Source organism: Aphelocoma coerulescens, chromosome 4 (assembly GCF_041296385.1).
Source record: "Aphelocoma coerulescens isolate FSJ_1873_10779 chromosome 4, UR_Acoe_1.0, whole genome shotgun sequence".
Lineage (NCBI taxonomy): Eukaryota > Metazoa > Chordata > Aves > Passeriformes > Corvidae > Aphelocoma > Aphelocoma coerulescens.
In genome coordinates, this window is record NC_091017.1 from 56,536,136 (window position 1) to 56,554,078 (window position 17,943).

The window sequence follows — 17,943 nt, forward strand, 5'->3', positions numbered from 1 at the left end:
AAATAAAACGGGTGAGATGTTGGGGTCCCTCCCCTGCCATGTAGCCCTGAGGGAGGCACGGGGTTTCCCTGCCCCTGCTCAGCCTCGTTCCCCATTGGTTGGTTTGTGTTCCCCTGCGCGGGCAAAGCAGCTCGGGCCCCGACTGTAAGAGTCCCTCAGCAGAGCCCGGCCATGCGGCTGGGGAAATAAACATCTCTGAAACATCTAGCAAGAATCCGTCCGTATATATTTGTTTCTTTTTCACGGGACTCCTGGTTTGATATATGCGTGTTGCAGTATCCCCGCTGCAACACCCTGACCTATACATGCCAGACAACGCTCTAAAGTCAGTGCGATGAAATCCATTCGCAGCCTCGCCAGCCAAGGACAAGTACATCTGTGTGTGCTATTTCAAACAGCTCCTGCAGAAGGAGCATTCCTGAAGCAATTATTCTGATGGCAGCTCAGGGGTCCACTTCTTTATCATTGCCTAGCATGGTGGTAAAGATTTTAAATTAAACACACACAAATCATGTCATCTCGTCAAAACTAACAAAATAGGAAGGTTTTCACCCTTCAAGTTCTGCTCAGACTGTCACAATACTTTAACTCACGCAGTTCATATGCAGCTATTCTTTTCTTGTTTGCTCGAAGGCACTCGCACAACTGAGCTCAGATGACTAAGAATGGAAATGTTCACAGCTGTTCACTTCTGCTTTTCTAAGTCTTGCCACTGTCAATCTTCTCCTCTCAAAGAGTCAGAGAGAAGTAGAGTGGGTCCAAATACTACCCGCTTCCTTACGCATTTATTTGCTTGCCACCACAGTTAAAGTTTAGGGCTAAAATATACATATAAAAATAAGTGTAACATATTCAGCTAGCAGAACAATTTAAACCTTTACAACCTTGCACTCTGGATATAGGTGTGGATACCCATACTTCTGGTATCTACAGCATTTGAAAAAACAATGAACATCATGGGAATGAGAATTAAGCAATGGTCAAATATTTGACACTTTAATGGCAACCACCATTTGTTGTAAAGAAAGTAAAAAAACCAACAGGTGCACTCAGAAATATAGCTGGTTATGAAAAGTATCAATACAAGGAAGAGACTGTATTGTATTCATTAAAAGAAACTGGGAAACATTAATTTTTTTTCTTTACAGGTAAACTGAAAGACTTCAATGGGCTAAGATCTGCAATTACAAAAGAGATACAGGCAAATGTCAGCAGGCACACACAATCAGTAATTCTCAACTTATACTGACCATGAAAGGAAAATTATTTTTGTTTGATTTGATTGCTGGTTTTGATGCAATTGTTGGTTTGGATGCACATGCTATACTGTCAACAATGTTCTGTACATTTTTATGTAGAATTTCTAAATATAGTAGCTTTGATCACAATTTTCCTTAGTGCATATTAAGAAATATTTAAAGGGAAATGCTGTTAAGGATAATGCTGGTAGAATTCACTTCATTTGATTGAATAAAATAATAAAGAAATAAAAAGACAATATTCAAGGGAAGTTGTTAATTTCCTCTAAGGCTGCACACAATACTGACACCATAAGAAAGAGGAATCAACAGAAATGGTCACCATACACCCATGCAAAAAAGTAAAAGTGATCCAGATAGGAAACCCCTTATCTACTGTATGCTGTCTGTGCTCTATTCACACCTTACATTCACGTTCCATTCTCACAGCATCCACTACAGAATGCAGACACATCTTGGGGCAAACAAGTCTCTTCTATACATCCTCCCAGTGGTTTATGTATCTCTTTTAGAGTCAGATGTGTATTCTGATTTTATGTATGTATATGTGCACTAGTGTGTTAGAAAATAATAGACTATGTCCAGATACAGTTTATGGCTACATACTTGCAAAAAAAGCCCTAAACCCAAAAAATCCCCAGGCTGGCAAAACACATGCAAGGAAACGGATTAAACACATTGCATTCCTAAAGCAAGAATGAACACATTCAACATCTAGAATCTTCCTGTCTTTAGTGTATACATCCCGCTTCCTCAGGACAAATTTTAGGGATTGGTCTTCAAGCACCAAATTCACAAGTTTATCAGAGACATTACTCACCTGTCGTCCTCCAGTGATCAAACTGTGGCAGCACCTGAACTGCTGCAAAGCATTAACTACTGAAGACCATGGTCTTGCTTCCATTTAGGCTGAAAATTTCCCATCTGTGGCTGACTAATCTGATAAAATCAGTATTCATTAAGAGAAATCATGCTTAAGGCTATAAAAGAAAACTGAAAGGTTACAAAATTATATAAGCTGAACAATTATGATTATCAACCCTACCTCTAATGCTTCTGTGAAGAGTCCTAGGATTGATTTTGCCTTCCAAATGGCAGCTCCTTTTCTATTTTTTCTTTTGCTTCTTATCATTTGTGGACATTTAACAGAAAGTCTAAAGTCTACTCTGATAAGTGCAACACATTGACAAGCTGCCTTCCTTCCTGTCTGCACACTGGCATGAGGCAGGATTTGCAGAATGCAAAATGAACCTGTTTAACTGCTCAGGTGGCCTGTCGGAAGTCTGCAGAGTTGCATCAGCTGTTTGGCTGGTAAGGGAGGGAGGAAGGTGGAACCTGAAGGCAATCCCTCAAAGCAAAATAAAAAACTCAGACATTTGGTAAGTCAGCACTAACCCCTGTCCATGAACATACAAGGTGATGGAGAGACATGCCACCCAGCTTCCAGAGCCAGAACAGAGAAGAGCAAAAATACTGTAACAAGGAACTGAGTATTCCATTGTTATGCACCAGGGATCTGGAGGATAGCAGAGAAAGCAAAAATAAACAGTAGAGCAATTCAACTGCATGTAACTGGGAGCTCACATTCCACTGAACCAAACTGCCATGTGTTAAAGTACGAACAATGTGCAGCCTTCAGAACTTTTATGGGATTAGTAAGTGCACTTAAACAGGATCTGAATGCTTCAGCACACACTGAAATACTGCTTCCCTGTTCACCTGCCAACTTAGTCAGCTTTTGTTGACTCCTATTCCACGTTTGACCTGACCCCAACTCCTTTCAGACATATTGTTTCCTTTCCTGCAGCTTCCATATAGAATTCTACCTCCATACATGCTACTCATACAAGCCTACCACACTTCTGTTCTCTAAGGTTCAGGATTTGGCAAGTTGACTCGATAAATATTAATATATTTGATAAATGGTAATTTTATGGTAGTTTTCCATTTGAGGTTCATTCTTGGACTACACTTCAGAACTATTCTTCTGCACAATGAAATTTTACAAGTCTGTGAGTCAAATCCAAGCATTCTCTGAGAAACTGCACTTCACTGGGAAAACCACCATCTTTCCTGGGCTTGTGAGAACTTCTGCAAGGTACTGAACTGTAGATGACACTGCTCATGAACCAGATGGAAATGTTGCTCAAATATTCTAGTGCATCCATATGTACCTCAAAAGCATTCCTCTTATGCTTCCACCACTTATAATACCCAACAAAGGACAAGGCCAGTAGGAACAATGGGCTGAGATGGAATTTGTACAGCTGATTCGTTCTTTTATACTCACTGTTGGCTTTACATGGCTTCAACCTTAAGGTGCAAAGTATCCCTACACTCCAAAAGGATCAACAAATGAATTACACAAAACTCTTATGTGGAAAGATGACACAAAAAACAAAGTACAAAAGATTAGGAAGGAAGTATCATGATATATTACTACCAGGGACCACACTAAAGAAAGTCTGTACATGGAAAGCTGGTGAATGACCACAGTAGTAATTAAAACAGACAATATCTGACTGGAAGTGATATGAACAGGAATATTTCATTTGTAAAAGACTAAGAAAAAATTAGTTTATCAAATATTTTCCTATCAATCCACCTCAGTATAAAACAAGGTTTAAATGACGAACCAACCTAAAAGCATAAATTTAAAAAACATTCTTTCAGAAGCACTTAGTCTAACCAACCTCAACTATCACAATCAAGACAAGAAGATTCATCTTTGACTAGAAACTCCAACACTTCAAGTAGAAAGGAAGGGCTGGTAGGGAGGAGGCTCAATAATAATGCATTAACACCATCCGCACTAAGGAATTGTTTACACATGGCTCGCTACATGCAGTGTTTACCAGTCACATCCATGCTCTGGGGTTAAAAAGTCAGACAAGATATGGTAAGAATGTGGACAGAAGAATCCATTAGGCCTTTTATTTACTGCATTATGTTATTTTTCTTTGTTGCAATTTGAACTTTACAAAATTCAGCTCAGCAAACAAACAAGAGAATTTCACAGTCACTTAAGATTCAATTGCCAAAAGAAAAGACATCAACAACATCCTTAGTTCTCTTCAGATTTTCCATTCAGGTAGTGCAACACCTTCTTTCACACAGAAATAAAGACGAATGCAAACTTCTATAACCAAAGATAAAATATTCCTATTATTTTACATAGCTGCCTGGAATATTTAACTTCAAAACCAGATGTGGTAAAATGACCAGGAGCCTTCTGTAATCAGAAAGCTTCAGATACAGAATCACAAGAAGGAACAAGTTGTAATCTGACATACAACTTAAAGCAATGGCTGAATAAGGAATTCTTGAAAAATTGTGTATTTCAACACTGTTGATTACAATCAGCTCTGAAAGATGCTTTGGACTTTGCTTTTCTTGTAAAGCCAAGAACTTCTTAAAAAGCACTTACTACCTCCAAATTAACCTCATTTGCTAATATTATCAATCCCCGAGAAAGGAACGCCCTGTTATTTCAATGGGCACAGAAGCCATCAAACATTAATCGTGTACTTACTGGTTACTTACTAGCCAAACTCCTGTGCCAGAAATCAAGATTGAGAGCACATACTTGGTCTGAAAGGGGCAGAACTGAGTAATCAATTATAACCAACTGGCTTTAATTAATAATAATTTTGTCGCTAACACAGTATTGGCAAACACATTACAAATAATTTACACCCCATAAACATTTTAAGCACAGAATGCTAAAGCAACAGTTTATAGTATTTGCAACGCTACTACAAAATGATTTTTAAAAAAATTTGCTTAAATAATCAAGAGATATAGTCTACACCACAAAACACATAAAGAGATTGGTAGGTGTTAACTACAGCTGATTTCAAGAACAGCTCTTCATATTCAAACTTTTTTTTAGCACTTAGGATTGAACAGTTTGCCTCAGACAGAGACCCAAATAATTTCAATTAATGAATCAAGTTCATTTTCCTGTACAGAGATACTTGTACTTTCTAAACCATTTTTTTTCTGCAAGTCAAGCTATAAAATAAAATGTAGTTGATTTTTAAATTTGAATTTATTTTCTGAGTACTTCTAAGTGATACCAAGCATTTCACTCCTCTGAATTTCAATTTCTTTCACTGCTCAACAGGTTACTTCATCACACACTGCCCACCTTAAAACAAATCACTCATTCTCCAACCTAAAACTGACACAGCTTTCACAAAAATCTTGTTGTCTACTTCCAACACACCTGCCTCACCAAGAAAGCTCCAACAAGCACCACTATTTTCCCATTACTTCCTTCAAAAACTATCCACATCCCCCTTAAATGCAGCAATTGACTTGACTGTGGTGGGAGTTTCTGACAATCTGCAAAACAGCTCTCCTACTATGACCAATTCTGAACAGTCAATATGTGAAAACTGTATGAAAATTGTCCACTGCACAGAGATTTATAGATGCTGAATACATGTACGTGAATATCTTGTTGCACTGCAGTGCAAGGTGAACTTTCGTGATCAGTCTACACTGAGTCAAGGATGTTCTGCTCCTGAGCAGGTTAAGGGCACCCACCCTCACCTTCCAGACACTCGCCTCTGCCTGCTCTACTGCTTGTGTAATACTGTGAGTGGGACTAGAAAACTGATCCAACTGAAAATTAAGGCCTTTGAGTGTGTTCATACTTCAACTGGTTTAAAATTATCACTGAGTTGATGTTCTCTTCACCTTTTTACCAGTGAAGAGAGAACTAAAGAGTCCTAGACCATTTACACTGCAAAAACAAAGTGGCTCTTGAATGATGCTACAGAAGTAGGAACATCTGCCTGCAAGTACGGTGGGGAGTTATAAAGGTAAAAATCAAATAACTGAGGAAACACATTTATTACTTAGAATGTTTAAGACAGTGAGTAAGAGAGAGAGCTTTAGAAAAAGAATGATGAAAACCATCTTTCAAAATAAATATTGTATTGTAACAGATCAAAGTGCGATCCATCTTGTTAGGAGATTGTGCTTCCCTTTTTCCATCTCTCCACTTTGCAGGATTCAACACTCATTACACTCCCACAAATAAACAGAAAAAATATCCGATGAGACACTGTGTCTGAAGGTGCCAGTGAGAGAAACGCTGCCCCCTGGTGCTCCACACCACTTGCAGCATCACAACCATTCCAGGGGAAGCTGCTGACAGCAGGAGTTGGGGCTGGATAATTTGAACCGTAGCAAGCTACAGTGGAACTAGCATAATTCAACACTCCATCCTCCAGCTACCAGCTGTAAAGTATTAAAAGTCTCTACAGATCATTTCTGCATGGGTATGCAGAAAATCCTTTCTAGAACTACAAACTGGAGACCAGCCTCATCTTCAGGCTCACCAGGGATCACCTGGCTCTCCTGCCGGGCAGCAAACTGCATAATAGTTCTCTGATGTGCTTCATGGTAAAGTTATGTACAGAAGCAGGGGAAAACAGTGTGGGAAAGGGAAAGTGGCAGCACCAACAAGCAGGAGGTGGCTGGAAAAGGGCGTGTATGTGGGACACTGCTTCCACAACAACCAAAAGTAATGGTTTCTCTACAAGGCTTCGTGTTGTCTCAGCGTGCTTGCCTTGCTGAGCATGGCTACATTAGTCCAATCATCAGGCAAGACAAGAATCTCAACGGGCAAGAAAAAATGGCTTTCCAGCATATCTATTTGCAGTATTTTTCTTCTACTGATTTAGGACTGAACACCCTCCTTCATGTATCATAAATCATTGCTTTTAAATAATAGTGTCTGCAAAACAAACTGCTCTCTGCCTGGTAATTCATGACGCAACTCCCAAGGCAGAGCCAGCACACATTTTGCTCCACTTGAGTTACAGAAAATGAAGTTTAACTCAAACTATTTATGAGCACTTCCTAAAGAATTAAAGGATTCAGAAGTGCAAGACAGTGGGACTTCAGTGCTGTTCAAGCCGCTCAAGCTTCATGTGGAAACTCAGGATACTAGACTTTTATGAAGTTCATTACCTCAAAAGAGTAAGATCAAAATTTCTGCAAAAGCTATGTACCAGTTGTCTGAAGTTTCTTTATTTTTTTAAAACTTTCAGTAAATACACCTTCATATCCTGCTGTGTTAACCACACAGAGAGAAGCAATGAACATGATTGATCTTGAGATTCAGCTCACTACCTGTCTATACAAATGTAATCACAAATGTCAGAGCCTAGGTTTTTCTGTGACTATAAAGCTTACAGTTGTCTCTGGTTCTTGTGATAGCTTGTACATTCTTCTGTGCAATTTACTCATTACAACACAAGAGAAATTACAGCCACAGAGCAGTTTCATTTTGTTGACAATGCCTGCCCACATGTGGTCAAAGCAATGCACAGTTCAGGCACCCTGGTGGATTTTACCTTTAATACAAAGTTTAGTAAAGCAGCCTAGGCTAAACTTAAAAAACTGTATCATCTCTAAGTCACAGAGATCTGGGTCTCTTGGCTGACTGACTTACTAGCTTTTAAACACACCCCTTCCCCAGCTTTTTCCTTACTCCTCTCCTGCAGAGTACCCTGGAGTAGGGCGTTGGCCACAACACCTGAAGGGAGAAATTGGTCAGTGGAGTCTGAGTCTATAAAGGGAACCCACTAAATCACAGAAGTTCCCTTATTTCCCTCCCTTCATGCTTACTTTTGCAGAACATGACAAACCATGTTATCTTTAAAACCTTCTTTGCCCTCTGTCCAATTTGGCTGAAATTAATCTTTTGGTGATACATCAGCTGTTTGCACAAACTAAAGGAAATCAGTCTAAAAAGAGTGAAAAAGACTTAAAAAAAGACAGATCATGAAAGAAAAACAAGATGATGAATGATAGGTATTTACTTTTATCACATTTAATTTGGAACTAGAGGGGTTACTTAGCTAACTGTGGTGGTGAGTCCAGTTTAAGACCAGCTGTACAGCAGCTCTCTTTAAGGCTACAGACTGGATAACAAGTGAGTATCCTTCACTGCTAGAAATGTTCCAGGAGATGCATAAAAGTCCAAACAGAAGAACCCAGTATTTGCTTTAAATATTTAAAAAACCATGCTGACTCTGAGTTTTCTTCTGTTCATAAATTATGTACAGTGAAACAAATACAAAGAAAGAAAATTAATGAAGAAAAAAGGCCAAATATTTTAAATTGCTGCTCCTATTAATAGCACATCCTGTTTTCCATTTTGGCCACTCTTGTTTCTCCAACTATTCTGCTTACCCAGCTGTAGGTTGTTAAGATTGTATCTTGCAGCTATTATGTCTCAGAGGAAATGCTTGGGTAGGCAATTTAGGTAGATTTCATTTAGGTAGATTTTAGTATGGGAAGGTTTTGTGGCTTTCAAAAACAAGTAAGACCATTTCCAGTCACAGAGAGATGCATCAAACCTGTAAAAACAGTAGTTTCATAGAACAGCCCTTCACATGCCTTTAAGTACAACAGAGCATTTCACATGTATGTTTACACAACATGCTCCTGAGAGCACTTCACTTCGAAGTACACTAAATTTGAGAGGCATCTGTGCCCCTATGCAGCTTACCTCACTGTCAGTCAAATTGCACTGCAAGCAGTGCATTAATGACAGAAACACTTCTGTTATGTGCCTACTCCAGTTAACCAAGGTCTCACTTCAAGATGCAAGAAAAGCATCTCAGTGACACTAGGATGGTTACTTTTTACTACATTTACTATAAGGGTACTGTTCCTTTCTGTTTCCTTACATTTTCTCTTATTTCTGATACAATGGCCTTAGCGGTAAGTCAGAAGTTATAGCTTACAAAGCTCATGCTGTGAAATTCAAACTTTAGTGAGCCAGAGGATTTTCTCAGGCATTCTTGGCCCCAGCATGTACTGTACAATCTGGCTTACATAAAGTGAATGCACAAAGTGATGCACCTGCATGCTTATGTGCAGTGATTTTCTTCTAGTCTGTGGTTCTTCAGCTCTACAGAATTTCACAAAATAATTATGGCAACAGTGGATAATTATGACTCAAGAGGCAAATGTCACACACTGGAGCAGCATACATGAGGACAAAGTATGCACTACAGAACTCAACTGAGATCATAAAAGAAATGTAATTCCTGCTGGTACACCTGGAGTTTTCTAGTCTGTAGTTCTATACTCCAATAAGGAAAGATGAAATAGAAGCGCCACCTTTTCTTCAGTGCAATACGTGGTGATGCTTTTTTTTCCCCAGGACTCATTAAAATAGTACACATAAAAATAATTTCTTCTCTGGCTAGTTAACATGAGACAGCAGGAACAATGTTACATATGAAGCTGAAGAGTAAAAACTCAACAGCTAATGAGCTGGGTACTACCAAAAAGTAGGTGGTAAACTGCAATGACAGCACAAACAGAACACCAGGCAAATACGTCCCCTAGGCAGACACAATGATTCACACTTCACACACAACATGCACGAGTAAGCTCATGGAAGCAAACAAACCCAGGCTTTACCATCGTATCGGCTGGGAGAATCACACGCTTTCTGAGGGGTGGCCACTCGCAGGAATATCTGCTGCCTCCATGAATGCCTTCGAGTCCGTACAGGGCTGTCCGCATCAAGGGCCTGCTGGCCGTGCTTGGATTCGTAGTCACTAAAAGGGCAGAACACAGAACAGTTTGTGAGTAGGTCACCTGGATCTGCCAGGAACAGTGACACAGCCTTCAGTGAACACATGAGCCAGTGTCTTGGGAGTGCAGTGTGCTGTGCACATGCTGGGGCAAGCTCTCAGTGTTAGGAAGGTGCAATCTGCTTTGTGGCAGAGGCTTATACATGGCTACAAACAGCACTGAGGTTCACAAAGAGGGCCTGGCAGCTCTGTACAGTCTACTCTTTCCAGTTTTAATTAATTTTCAGTTCTCTTTGCAGCAGTATATTAATCAGAACACATTAAAGAGACATACACAATAATGTAGTTTTACCATTACACTATTTACACGCCATCCACAAAATCTAGCAATTATTCATAGGAGACACAAAGACTTACTGATGCCTTTTATCAGTACGCATCAAGGAGCTTTGTAAACACCAACTAAACTTTCAACCTTCTGTGCACTGAGTATGCAATATATTCACTCCCAACACAGACTGGGAGAAAAACTTTTAACTTCTGTGTTAGCAAGTCTACCTCTGAAATATGCAACAAACTTGGGAACAGCATCCAAGAACCTTGGATATTACTCCTTTGATGTCATCCACACATGCCATACAGAGGTTTTTATTCAGAATACAAAATGAAATAGTGAAGAACAATGCTGTTTTCGTATTAAAAATCCCACTAACAACTTTCATCTGTTAGAACTCTAAACTATTCATTGCTTTATTCTAGCCATTGGCTAAATGGTTACATGAGTCTTTGTAGAAGCTGAAAGGGATAAATGAAATCCAGATAGCTCTGGCAGCAACAGGGGGGAGCATTTTACAGGTCATCCTTTCCTTCCAATTTGAGGACACTGACATCGCTTAGGATGAATCATATATTTTCTTAACTGAAAACTCTCCTTTGTCAGGAATAATCACAGAAGTACATAGATGGAAGTTGCAAGAACATTGCAACATCAAAAATGCCTAAGATCTGCAATCTTAATGGGAGAGTAGTCTGGGATAGCTTCATCCTTTTGACAGCAATTACATGCAGAATACACACAAGTGAACCATTGCACAAATCAGGTTTTGCAAGTGCAAGAAGCATTTGAAGCACTTCAGACAAAGAAATCTTTGAAAACACAGTTTTACCTCCAGGCTTTAAGAGAGAACCCTACCTTGTTGTGCTCCTAAAGTCAGAGGTGTTATTTTCATCTACAGGAGCCAGAAATTTTAAGAAATTTGGCACAGAAGAGGAAGAATGAAGCTTTTTCCTTAAGGCAGTACGGTAGGAGATGCTGAGAGTGCAGTTGGGAAAAGTATAGTTTAGAACAAAGAAGTATAAATCCACAGAATAAAAATAATACACATTCCTAAGCTTCAAACAAAAGGCAGCTAAATCCCGGAGGTCTGAATATCAAGGAAATCAAAGTCAAAACTAAAACTGCTAACAACGTCCTACTGTGAGATATGTATTTGTTTGGGCAAAGTAAAATGTTCCAATGTATATAAATGTACTTCCAGTAAAGTTATTATTCTTTGCTATATCCCAAGATTTTTAGTGCATGTTTCAAATAAATTCCTTTAATCTAGTAAGAACCAATTCCAACTTTATCACATTTTCTTAAATAGCAGTTTCAATGACTGACTAAGTCTGGGGGAAAAGATTAGGAACAGCTGACACTGATAATCATTGTGTTGGCAAATGAAAAATAAGACTTTGGCAAAAACCATTTTGTAAAGCATTAACAGGGTTTTATTCAGACAAACTTGGAACTTTTAACTTAAAAGCTAAGCCTTCTGACTGATCATCCAGGATTGTGGCTCTATTTATGCAACAGACAGGAGCACTAATCAAATTTCATCAACATTCTTCTGGCCAACATAATTCTGCTTGTATTTTAAAATAACAAGTCTGAAACATACTCAGAAGAAGGTTAATAGAAGGAAGTAAGAACAACTCAGATAATGAAAAGGTTTTGCATGGAATGAAAATATAGAAAACTACTTGGCTGATGATACTAGAATACCTTCTCTCAGATGAGTACACAAAACCTCATGAGTAGGAGAATTAACTCCTGAAAAAGTAAGTTTAAGAAACAATTGTTTCTGAAAAACCATAATGATATATCTGGATGGCATTTAACACAGTTTCCTGAAGATGTGAATGGAATGGGGGGGGGGGGGCAGAATACTCTGGGATGATCACTAGCATGGAGTGAAGCAGGTTCTTCAGTTGCTGGTATTGAGATAAAGAAGATAAGGCTGTAGCATGGTGTGCCCTGCAAACAGGGTTCACTTACAATCACATTGTAAATCCATTACAATTACATGGTAATTCCACTTACAGAATTGGGAAGCTTGACTGTATTGATTTAAACTCATTAACCCATTTGACATCCCTATCAATTTCCATTTTCGGTCTTGTTGCTTAGATGTTCAATATGGTATATCCTTAAGAGAGAGGGAAAGGAAGGGAAAAGTTGCAACTGTGTGTACAGAATCATTACCAAATCTACTTGGAAAAATTTGCTTTGAGAATTTAACCTTCAGAATTCAAGTAAATCTTATTAAATTGAAGAGTGAAGAAGATACTGCAGACTCACATTTCCTGCCCTGAGCTATATCATACTTCTGAGGTAAAGCTGAATTAAGAGATGCTAGTTAGTACTCAGCAAATACAACTGAAGAAACTGGTGAAACAGCATCCTTAGTTGAGTATTTTCTCAGGTTTAGAAAAATCAGCACCTTGGGAAAACAGGAAACTTTAACATGAGAGAACAAAAATGAACAATAAACAGCAACAGCAATAAAAATGGCCGGTAACTGTTGACAGTGCTTCCGAGGACATTTGGTCTCATTAGCCTTTTGAGCTAAAATAAGCAGTTTTAGCGCAAGGGGTTAAGAAAGGCTTTCACAGTTCATGATTTCTAGGGAGCTACTTAGTTTCAGGTTCTCAGGGAAACAAAGTGTTAATGTCCTTTTCTCAATGATCTTGCCCTATATTTTAATTCTAAGAAAGCAGGCATGGAAAAGTATAATTTGATACTGCTGCAAGCCACCCAGACAAATGATGGGTTGATGGGTCGGGGTCTTCGTTTATATGTTCTTGGGTTTTTGTTTTATGAGGAGTGGGGATGGTGGTGGGGTTGTACGTGGTGGGTTTTTTTCCTATCGGATCTCCATCCTCCTGCTACCTTCTTGCCCCCTTTAGTTAACTGGGTCTTTAATGTCAGGCACAAAAGAATAGTAATATGCTTTTGTGTTACCATCAACAAAGGACAGAACCAAATGCTTCAGGAAGGACAGAGTGAGCTCACGGGTTCTTGGCAACTTATCCCTCACACAATTTAAGGAGTGCTGCTGTCTGCTGCATAACAACAAATTGCTTTGGAGCAACTGGCTCTAAAGAAAGAGCCAGTGTCTAAAAGAATTTTATTGATTGAAACAATAAATTATGTAAGTACCAGCTCTCCATTCAGTAGTGGAGCAATTAGAGTTCCCTCTCCCATAAAAATCTACCACCTTTGGTCTATATTAAATTATTTTAATTATTTACACTATAGAGATTCATATTAATGACATAGGAGAACAAACCCTACCCCAAACTATTGGCAGGTGCCAGCTCACCTTTTTTGTGCAAAATGCCCACTTTGTTCTCCACTTGAATTATGCCTTAGATATTTAAAAAAGTTGGGTGAAGAAGCCGAGGGATTAAGACGAGCTAGAGTAGGAGAACGAGCGAGTTGACCAGAAGAACTTTTAGATTCGCCGACAGATTCGTTCAAACCATATAGTGGGGATTCCAACCAGAGCGATGGAGTTGAGGTAGCACAGAGAACAAAACAGTAAGAAAGGAAAGGAGGGGAAAAAAAATGAAATCCCTTCTCTTTGAAAGGGAGCTGGCATATGTAAATGAGACATTTCCTATGTTTTCCACAGTTAATGCCCTAACTGTAAGAATGCGCACATTTTTTTAACCCAATCAGCAAAGTCCCAAATACGCATTTACAGGCTTCAGCAAGGCATTTCAGACTAAATTAAAACTTACCAAAAAATGGCACTAACACCCCAATTTCTTTTTCCTTATATGTGCTTCCCCTTGATTTCTATGATAAGTCAGGCATATGATCAAGAGTTCCAATGAATGACAAGTGAAATGCTACAGGATGAACTGAATTTAGTTCTACTTTGAAAACAATTTTTGAATTGAGGTAAACTACTCAAAAACACCCATAAAACAGGACTTGTTAAAAATCTATAATTCCCGTGATTTTTGGGAACTTTAAGTATACTTGTAAGTTTTCAATTTCCTCTGTTTCTGTACATTTGCTATGAAATGGAAGCAATAGGGATTTCTTTTGGGTTTGAGTTATGTGAGGGAACAGGCACATTCAGGCCTTACTAAAAATTACATAACTAAACCCAAACAGATACAACCAAGGAAATAAAAAATATACTTAATTTCTAGCTGCATACCTATAGTAAGATAACAACTGATTGAACAAGAAGCTACAAGCTCCAGGTCAGCTCTTGTGATGATGACAGACCATCAACAAGTCCTAAATTGCACTACAAAAACATTCTAACACTTTAGAATTAAAAAGGTTCAAAAAAGGGACAAAAAGGCAATCCAGGTTATGTTTCCTTTCAAATATTACATTCTCTTTCTGTTCACTGTCATCATCCACTTCAGGCATGTTTGCTTACTGCCCTGCCTCCTGCAGGAAAAAGTGACCTCGAACACATAGAGATTTCCTAATAATTTGTGCAAAACGAGCAGTTTGGGCAGTAAAACAGAAGCCTATGGACAAACTGTTTCAACAGTAATTGGAAAAAGCCAGATAGAAGGATGGGAGAAAACTGCCATAAAGTTAAGAGGGGACTAGAGATGCAGAGGCAGGCCTTTGAAGGAGGACAGCTTGAAAAATATTCATATTAAGGCAAGTAGTAGTTTGTTTTTGTGAGTAAAATCTAGATAGGCTCATTGAAAAGCTAGACAGGAGCCCCACATCTACCAATAACTAGGCACTTTATGTCACTTTTGTGGGCTATTTCAAAGTTACATACGAATTCACCAACTAGTAAGGTTTTCAGATCACAGAAGCTATTGGATTTTTCTCTGTAAATAGAAAACAAGAAGTAGCATTTACTTATACTGCTCACAGATCAAAATAACAAAAATGATTGCTTGGACAAATACAACCGAATCAAGTAGTTTTGTGCCGTGTACTGTGGAACTACACATTTCACGTCTTCTCTCCCCTCTGAAGCACACAGAGCTAAAGGTGTTTTTAAAGAGAATACCTACAAACCTCCAAGGAGTGACACACTGCTGCGACACATCTCTTATCTGTTAAGAGGACATACCTGGTATGTAATTATCATCCCCAAATATGCCCTCAACAAACAAAATCATAGCCTGTTTTTAATAAGGCTTACTTTCTTTTGTGAGGAGTCTCTGTGCTCACTGAGTGATACCTCATAAGTTTCCTCTGAGAAACAGACGGTGATGTTTCGGCAGGTCCCAGAGATTCCTGGCTCTCTGTCGGTAAATGACTGAGTGTGTTTGCTCGCCTCCGAAAGCTCTGCTGAGGCAGCATAACAGACTGCTCAAGAGAGAAATCCTCTGAGTCACTGCAGAGATCACCCACTGATCCACTGGTCTTGACAGCGTTTTCTGCAGGAAGCGTAGGAAGTCCGTCTTTTTCCTTTTCACACAGTGGTGGCTCCTAGCAGTGCAAGAAATAAGGTTTTATCAATATGTGGGCTTAGAATCCATCTTTGAGATTGCAGTACCATGTCATTATTCACATCCCACAGAGACCCATTCAAACATGCACATTTTTATCAAGCTAGCTCAAAGAAAGATGTTTGATGTTTTATGTCTTTGTTATTCATCACTTCGGCCAACAAAGCAGAGCCTTTATTTTGCAGAGAAAATTGTGAGTAATTTTGAGAGTAATTGTATTTGATAGTATGTTGAATACAACACAGAAGAAATAAGGTCAGAACAAAAGGGTGAGTTTGGCTAACAGTGAAAAGAGTGGCATTGCGGAGTACTGTATCTTTAGCACCCCATCTAATCACATCATATTCCTCTTGTCTACCTTCAGATTCACACAAAGAACTTCAGCCTATTGACTAGATGCCTGTTTCAATCCCAAGCCATGCATTTTCTTATTCCTCACCTTGTGTGTTTCCTGCAGAATCAGTCACTCTTTCAAAAACATAAGCAGAAAGAGCAGAACCTTGTTTACATGAAGTCAGGAGTCTGCAGGTGAGCAGGCATTACAGCAGAATCAATAGCTGTATATCCAAGCCTGCAGTGTTATGCTGCCTCCAGGGAAGAAGACTGGCTTCCTCTATGCTGTTCATTTGTAGTGTTTTATACAGACTAAAAGCTTTCTAACCACACAAACAGGAAAGTTACTCTACTTCTTGTTTCAGTTTTATGTTTCTTATGAATACAGTCATGGTATGAACTTTCAGGGCTAAGACCAGTCGGATTAGGATCGGCAGCAGGGTCATTATAGCATTTGTTTTGCTGCACACTGTTGTAAAATTCAGATGATGTTATATAATATTTTATTTCGCATATACTTGCATATTCATACAAAATATATGTTATATACAGTACAAGGCATTTCTAATTCAATAGCACTTCTCTGGTTTACAACACAGGGAACAGAATGAGAAGTTTGAAAGTAACTTGAAACATTTCATATCTGACCATATTTCATACTTGATTAGATGTTTCAGGGAATGTTTTTTGAAGTGCCTAAATATGTACAATTATCCCAGGCTTTACTTACTTTATTTGTGCTGCTTAAGGTACTGGACACAGAGCTGTCCAAATCCACAGAACCAGAACTGTCCAGCGGACTTCTGGCTTTACTGCCCTGTAGAGATAAAGCACACCAGCAGTTAAGATGATGATATATGGGGCACACCAAAGAGATTTGGGTAGCACAGTTGGGATCTGTGATTTTCACAGACAGCATCAAATTTAATTTCCTGAAATGACTAAAAATACCCTTTTCCCCAAAGGGAAACAGGAGCTTCATTCACATAGTCTCTGACAACTTGAAGGATCCTGTGGAATTAAGGAATTCTCATGGGCAATGATGTGCTTTCCATGATAGGTACATAATTACATATTTCACATGTACTGTAACTACTGTTAAAGTACCTTCTGTATTAGGTACTTACAAAGATACAGAGAAATGAAAAGGATGTCTATTACAAAGGACTAAACCCATATAAATTTAATACACAGCAAACCATAATTTCTTGTATTATCATTTTAGTGCCTACAAATCCGAAAGCATAAATATTTCTCTATAATCTGTCAACAATATTTTTGTATCATTTGAGTAATGCTGTTGTGTAAACAAGAAAAATATCACAAAACCTAATGATGAATTCTTATGTGCTAACACAATTATGGAACTTGTATCTTCCTAACCTTAAATGGTATCATTTCTTAAAGTTCTGAAGTTAAAGCTCATGTTCTCTGAAGTTTTATTCCAGGTAAAATATAAGATGTTGTCATTATTCACAACAGTGACTATCTCTCTTTGAAGTTCAGCCACAACTTCTGGCTTCAGATCTGATCAAAATTAAGAATTTCCATCAAAACAGCAATGACAGTGAAAATGCAACCAATATACAGCTGGGCTTATGTGATGGCAGCTTATGCCAGTCAGGACAAACTGAAACAAATCAGAACAGTCCTACAGTTAATGTAACAACACTGACATCATGTTTCATATCCCGAGCACAGCTGCAGCAGGATTTTATAAGGGTGAATTCTAGAAATGCTGTCTGGGAAGTAACGAGGGGAGATATGAAACTAAAAATTATCTCTATATGTACAATTGTAACAGGAAAACCATGTTTTTGCTATTATTTGTCTTAAGAAAATGGGTTAGATATGATGTCTGAAACAAGCTTTAAAAACCTAGTTTTGTCACTACAAGTTGCTTCTCCGTGAACTGATAAATTGTCCTAGGTATTGCTTCAACGTAACTTTTTGCCAACTACAAATGAGAATGTCCAATTTCTGTTCCTAAATATTTTTTATTTGGCATTCTGTCA

The 17,943-nt window shown here is 38.6% G+C and overlaps 1 protein-coding gene across 10 annotated transcripts in view; it reads right to left on the bottom strand.

The window, feature by feature from the left end:
- TBC1D1 (TBC1 domain family member 1) overlaps positions 1–17,943 on the bottom strand; it is a 102,940-nt gene that overhangs the window by 24,509 nt on the left and 60,488 nt on the right. For 6 of the 10 annotated variants that reach the window (XM_069014288.1, XM_069014287.1, XM_069014286.1 and 3 more), the window contains 5 exons: positions 16,659–16,745; positions 15,286–15,575; positions 13,474–13,602; positions 11,022–11,141; positions 9,714–9,853 (listed from right to left, as the gene is read on the bottom strand). In XM_069014288.1, coding sequence (XP_068870389.1) covers positions 9,714–9,853; positions 11,022–11,141; positions 13,474–13,602; positions 15,286–15,575; positions 16,659–16,745 — 766 coding nt within the window. Of the gene's footprint in view, positions 1–9,713; positions 9,854–11,021; positions 11,142–13,473; positions 13,633–15,285; positions 15,576–16,658; positions 16,746–17,943 lie in introns of all 10 variants that reach the window. The other 4 variants (XM_069014290.1, XM_069014297.1, XM_069014294.1 and 1 more) reach the window with 4 other exon arrangements.